Source organism: Trachemys scripta, chromosome 3 (genome assembly GCF_013100865.1).
Source record: "Trachemys scripta elegans isolate TJP31775 chromosome 3, CAS_Tse_1.0, whole genome shotgun sequence".
Classification (NCBI taxonomy): Eukaryota; Metazoa; Chordata; order Testudines; family Emydidae; genus Trachemys; species Trachemys scripta.
Window position 1 is genome coordinate 165349069 of NC_048300.1, and position 6917 is coordinate 165355985.

General features: G+C 47.0%; 1 protein-coding gene across 4 annotated transcripts in view; it reads left to right on the forward strand.

The window, feature by feature from the left end:
- The first annotated feature begins 573 nt into the window (after positions 1 to 573).
- The window catches only part of ERICH1 (glutamate rich 1), a 109475-nt gene continuing 103131 nt past the window's right edge, over positions 574 to 6917 (forward strand). For all 4 annotated transcript variants that reach the window (XR_004645237.1, XM_034766392.1, XM_034766391.1 and 1 more), the window contains exon 1: positions 574 to 665. Coding sequence is in view for 3 of the 4 variants with exons in the window: in XM_034766392.1 (XP_034622283.1) it covers positions 644 to 665 (22 nt within the window). In the remaining variant the exon portion in view is untranslated. The remainder of the gene's footprint in view (positions 666 to 6917) is intronic.

Consider the following 6917-nt stretch of genomic DNA (forward strand, 5'->3'; position numbering starts at 1 on the left):
CCTGCAAATCTTTGGCCACTGTGTCCCCTGGTTCCCCGCCAGCAGAGGCTACATTAGCCCGGGAGCAGCAGTGCCCCCAGCCTGGGGCGCCCAGCGGCATGAGACAGAGGATACCCATCTTCGTCTCCTTACCTTTTTCAGCGCTGACATTCTAGTACATTATTGATTTAGCAGGTGCCGGGTTGCATGTTGGGCTGGCGGGTCAGGTGAGGGGGAAGCCAGGGCAGGAGGTGGCGGCGGAGGAGGAGCGGCGTGGGTATAGCATTCTCCCCGCGCAGCGGTCACACACGCTGGGGCATTGCACCGCTTGCCAGTCCCCTCGCGCTAGCCATGCGCTGCTGCCGCCGGGGCTGCTGCTGAGCTTGCAGCTGTCAAACCCCGCTCTACACACAGCTCGCGCGCTCTGCGCAGCCGCGCCCCCCCGGCCGGAGCCCGGCAGGCGCGGCGCGGGGCCGTCCGGACGCAGCCGCCATGCCGAGAAGGTCCGCTCTGCGCCCCGGCGCGGGCCGCCCCTCCGCCGGGAGCGCCAATGGGCGCCGTCCCCGGCCGGGGGTGGGCGCGGCTGGCAGGAGACTGAGCAAAGGCGGAAGGCTGGGGCGCGCTGTCGGGGCCGTGCGCCGCGGCCGGAGCTGCTTGTGGGACCATGTCTGTCGGCAGGAGGCAAGGTGCGGTCGGGGGTCCCTTGTCTGCTCCGGGGCGTTGGGGGCTGGCGGTTCCGCTCGCCCACTGCTGCGGGGGCTGCGCGGCTAGGTCCGGGAAACGTTTCCAAAGTTCCCGTGTGAGCCCTGCCCCGGGGAAACGGGTGTGGAGCCGGTTTCCCCGCGCGCCTCGGAAGTTGCGGGAGCCGGACGGGGAGCTAGCGGACAGCAGGTGTTGGAGGGAGCCTGGGCGGCTGCTTGGGGGCGAGGAGCCCCGGGGCCAGGGAATAGGAGCGGGGAGGAAGCCTGGGGGGCTGCATGTTACTGGTGGGGAGAGCCCATTAGCCCAGGTAGGGGAGGCTGGAGTGGGAGACCGAGTCTGAAGCAGCCTGTGGGAAGGGTGCTGTCTTGAGGAGAGGCTGGGTGAAGAGGGGATCGCCTGAAGCAGCCTAGGGGGTGCTGTGGGGTGGGGGGGTGCTATGGGCAGCTGCCTGGGAGAGAGTCTGGGGTTTGCCTACAGTGCCTGTGAGATTTGGTGGTGGTCTGGAACAGTCACTGCTCTACCTCTCCACTTCCCCCCCCCCCCCCGCCAAAGCTCCTGTCCCATGCTGCTGCTGCTTTACTGCCAGCCGCTCCACCTGCGCTCAGAGCTAGCATGAAGAGGCTGCCTGAAGACCCAGCACCACAACAAATCCAGGTGGCAGGGAGGAAAAACTATAGCCAAAACCTGCTGCATGTACGAAATTCCACGAAGTATACAGATAGGCATGGACAGGCAGGGAGCTGGCTGTGTGAGTGTCATGTCCAGTGTGTGACACTTAGGTCTGCAAGGATGGACTATATTTGTAGATGAACATGTGGCAGCCTCTGGATGCTCTAATTAATTGGCCTTGTGTCATTAGAAAGAGTGCCTTGCAGGGTGGTTTTTTTTTTGCGGGGGGGTGTGTGAACGGGGATATGCAACAAGCCATTTAAAACAAGATCCTGCCTGCCCTATGTGGATCCTGAAGATTGCAGTAATTTTAGAAGACTAGGTGCTTGTACCTGTGGTGTCGGGCAAAAGTTACCCTTCTTTCGTTGTGCACTTGTTGCTGCTTCTTCCTTTCAACCCAGAAGTTGAGTTCCTGTTAAGGTTGTGTAATGCTTCTATGCAACCCCTTTCTAAATTCATCTTAACGTGCCTCCCCCCCCCCCCCCCAAAAAAAAACACCCCCTCTCACTTTTGGCTGAAACTGTCAATGCTTTTTGTTGTCCTCGAGATGAGTGTGTGTGCACAAATGCTTGGAGCTGTTTTATGCAGTTGGAGTTATAACATTTTGGGAAAATAGACTTTCCTGTTTGTGCAATGTGACTGTCTTTGAGGGATTTTTGGTTTGGGGGGCTTGTTTTTGTTGTGTGCATCTAATTCTAAAAATCTGAACTTTGAAAGTTGAAGCTTTGCACTTAAATAATCCTAATGCAACAGTGTAATTGCTAGGCTTCTAAAATGCAGTTGTTTTTCACAATTTTTTATCAGTTTTAAAACTTAATATGGAGTATGAACAGTAGAACATTTTATGTTGTAAAGTGTGTATATGCAGAGATGCACAATGAGCTTGTATATGCAGCTAGTTAAGTATACACTGGCTGGTTCTCGATCTTGTAAGCTCTACAAGTCTATCCCCTACAGAGCAAAGACTTTGCAATTTCTGCAAGCGAGATAACTATGGATTGTATTTATTTATTTGAAAAACAAAACCGGAATTATATAAACTTAATGCAATGTTAGGGATCCTGAAATACTCCGTCAGAGAATCAGAAGGGATCCTCTTTGAGCCCCTGCTTCATAGAACCTCCTGCAGTCCATATACGTCAGGTTCTTCTCCATCAAACAAGGGAATAAGACAGTGTTCTGAAGGATTAATTCTTGACGCTCTGCTTCTGTATCCTCCTCTTATCTTAGCATAAGGAAGAACCAGCCACTGCCTGAAGACAACTGCAGCTTTAGCCTGTGGAGGCTGGCCTGGGACTCTTGATATCAGACTTGGTAATGCAGACAAGGTTGACGGGCTGATGCCCAAAGAATTGATATTTCTTTCACCTACCTTCTCTCACATCATCTGATACTACTGAGAAAGAAATTTAAGTAACAGTTGAAAGAAACATGTCTTTTTGGAACATTTGTTTTTGTATGATAGGAGTAGAACAAATAAGGCAGGCAAGTCCTAATCCCCTTAATTTGGAGGAATTTTCAGTGTGAAGTAGGGTGCGTATAACTCTCCAGCTGTTAAAAAAATGTTTATATGGCCCCCATCTCTGCACTGTTTGCCTAGAATGTGATCTATTTAGCTTTTGTAAAATAAAGACAATTGAGTGAGTTTCTTCCCTAGGAAAAATGCATGTGTTTCCCCCTCCCCCTTTAAAAATAAATATTGAACCCATCATACATAATGCTCATACAATAAACCAGGGTGTATAAGAATTATATATCTTGTTACTTATAAGGACCTACATGTGCATAGCTGGGAGCTGCAGTGGGCATTGCCTCGCCCCCCCCCCCCCCTGCCAGTCTCAGACAGGCAGGGAATTTGCCTCCTCCCCACTTGTGGCTCCATTGGCCTGACTGGAGATGCACCCACTCCCAAAGAATAAAAGTCAAACTACTCCTATGCCTATTACCATAGTATCTGCACACCTCAGAACACAAACAAATTAATCTCACAGCACTTCAGTGAATTAAAACAGTATTACTATTCCCACTTCAGTTTGGGAACTGAGATATGGAGTGATTTGCTTGTCCACAGTCACACATGTAGTGGAACTGAACCCAGATTGTCTCCATCTCAGTCTACTTCTTAACCACAAGACTGTCCTTCTTTCAAGCAGAAAAGATATTGCAATTTGTGCAATAAGTTGTTTCCTTTCTGAGCATCTATCAAATTCTTTTATTTTAAATGGTGAAACATATTTTGAGTACCTTTCATCTTACGATTTTCAGTACTGCTCCCATTAGAAACACCATGTTAAGGTATTACTATGTCAGGTCAGACATTAAAGTGAGATGTTTACTTCCCAGACTGTGCTTCAAATCTGCCATACTCATGATCGCAGCATCAGACTTTAAATCAGTGAATAAATATTCTCCTTAAACTGTGTCTAAGCCAATGTGTAATTACCGAACAGCTACCTAACATAGGGAATCAGAATAGAAATGGAACCTAGCCCGTCTAGGCTTTTATAGAGAACCCATCACCTATGATATCTGTGGAAACCCAAAGTTAGATCTTAACCTAATAGAGAATCTTTGTCTCTTCAAAGCAACGTGTAAGCAAGAATATCTCTGTGGCAGAGAGGTTTGCTGGAAGAGGAGGGGAGGGGCATGAGGCTGGTACGCACAGCATTAGTGTGTGTGATGAGCTTACCTATATTTTTTATTAATATGCTGCATGTCTATGTGCGTTCATGATAGATTACTTGTTGTGGAGTTAGGTCAAAAGGGATTGCCAGGGGAACCAAGCAGGAAAGGTAAAACAATTCTCTAAATAAAGAGCATCCCAACAAATACTCAAACATGATAGTCAAGCTTATAGTCCTGAAGACATGACTCCTCTGGTGCCCAAGCTGTCTTGTCAGGGTTGAGAAGAGAAAGATCAAAAAGAACACTCTAGAGGACCCTGGGCTGAGAAAAGGGTGGCAACTCAGTGAGTGCCCAGAAGTTGCTCAGAGAGTGTCAGCAAGAGCTGGCAGGGTGGCCAAGGATAGGGTGACCAGATAGCAAGTGTGAAAAATCAGGACGGGTTGCGGGTAATAGGTGTCTATATAAGAAAAAGCCCCAAATATCGGGACTGTCCTTATAAAATCGGGACATCTGGTCACCTTAGCCAAGGAACACACACAGACAGACTGTATCTACACTGAAATAAGTAGATAAATAAATATGTTCTTAACTCGGGTTAGCTAACCTGCTTTCAGACTGCAAATAAGACATAAATTTTTAATGGTGGCAGTAATTAGCCGTTGGAACAATTTACCATGGGTCATGGTAAACTCTTCATCCCTGACTATTTTAAAATCAAGATTAGATCTTTTTCTAAAAGAGATGCTTTAGGAACTTAACATACCACAGTACAATTCAGACTAATGGGCAACTGGGTAATCCCTGCCTTGGTGAAGTAGCTCCCACTTGAGCCACTCACAAACAACCTTCCACCCTCCAAGCCACAAGCCGAGTGTCTGTGTAACTGCAGCCTCCCAGCCACACCTGGGTTACACTCTGGGTCTCACAAGCCTTGGTTATTTTGCAGGATGATCCTAACACACCCCCAGTACCAGATTTCCCCCCAGAAATGTATGTCCTATACCACCCAGCCCTCTCCTGGAGAGTACAAAATATCTAAAGTCTGTTATTTCTTAAAGGGAATAATATGCCAGTTTATTATCTCAAATAGTTATTCAGACACTTCCGTTTCAGACACCTTCTACACCTTTTTGAGCTTTCTTTGTTTCCCTTCCCACTTGATGACTCGATTTGCTGCTTAAATGCAAATTAAGCAGAGCAATATTTCTTTGGTTAGGACAGACCTGTTTTCTGCTTGGGCAGAGCTGTGGGGTTTGGAACACACAGTGTTAAAATCATACAGGGAATTCTTGTAACTTTACAGAGTGTTGCTGCAATTTTATCAATATGATCCTGACTAGCAAATTGAGATTTAAAATGATACCTTATAAGATATGCCTGTGACATTCCCCTCTGGTGTTATCTGGACCAGTGATCTGCTAGGTCACTCGAATCTTTAACTCTGAGCCAGCCTTACTCTGCTGTGAGAACCCCCACTCCGGGGTTGTTCACGCACAGCCTCTGGCATATAAGCTGCTCCTTGTATTGTGCAAGCGAATGACACTAACCAATATCTCTGGTCCCAGACACAACCCTAGGATCCTCTGTCTTGCAGTGTCCAGTTATGCCCGCTGGACACTGCAAGCTTATATGAGTTGGTCAGTTTCACAAAGAAATGGATATGTACTAGGCTCATTATCCCAGGGAGAGTCTCTGACACGCTTCAAACCAAAAACACTGCTTCAGGTAGAATAAACAAATAGATTTATTAACTATAAAGATAGATTTTAAGTGATTATAAGTCAAAGCATCACAAGTCAGATTTGATCAAATGAAATAAGCAAACGCATTCTAAGCTAATCTTAACACTTTCAGTGCCCTTACAAACTTAGATGCTTCTCACCACAGGCTGGTTGGTTGCCCTTCAGCCAGGCTCTCCCCTTTGATCAGTGCTTCAGTTGCTTGGTGTGGTGTCTGTAGATGTAAGTGGAAGAGAAAGGAACACATGGCAAAGTCTCTCCCTTTTATCTTGTTCTTTCTTCCCTCTTGGCTTTGCGCCCCCCTCCCTGCAGAGTCAGGTGAGTGTTACCTCATCACAGTCACAAACTGGTTAAAAGAAGGGGGATGACTCGAGAGTCCAACAGATCCTTTTGTTGCTGCCTAGGCCAGGGTCCTTTCTTCCTGTGAGGCTGGGCTGGGTTTGTCCCATAACTGCCCTGATGAGGTGTGAACTGCTTCTCTGCTCTTGGAGAGTTTTTTGCCTGGGCTTATTTTAAGTCCTGAGGATACATTTTCAGCCTCATAACTACGTACATGAAATTATAACCTATAACATTATTGTAACAACCATGCTCAGTGCATCATGAGCCTTCCAAAGACACCTGACATGACAAACTTTGCATTAGATACCACACAATCATTTTACAAGAATGAACATGAGGGTGCTGGGTGTTATCCTGAGGTACAGTGCATCACACATCCTCTTAGTTTACTGCAAGAGGGTTAGTCACTGACTAACTCAAAGGCAGTTTGTTATAGTTCTCTTGGCATCCAGCCATTAAGGTTGTGAGACTATGCAGTTCCATAAGTTTGGAGGGTAATAATATGACAAGACAGCCTGATCTAATAAAATCGTTAAACAGAGGTCTCTTAACCATGGCTCCTTAATTGGGGAACATGAGTTTCCAACTATTTGTTTAATCTTTTTATTACTGACCTTGGCACAAAAAGTGGGAGTGTGCTAATAAAGTTTCAGAGTAGCAGCCGTGTTAGTCTGTATCCGCAAAAAGAAGAACAGGAGTACTTGTGGCACCTTAGAGACTAACAAATTTATTAGAGCATAAGCTTTCGTGGACTACAGCCCACTTCTTCGGATGCATCCGAAGAAGTGGGCTGTAGTCCACGAAAGCTTATGCTCTAATAAATTTGTTAGTCTCTAAGGTGCCACAAGTACTCCTGTTCTT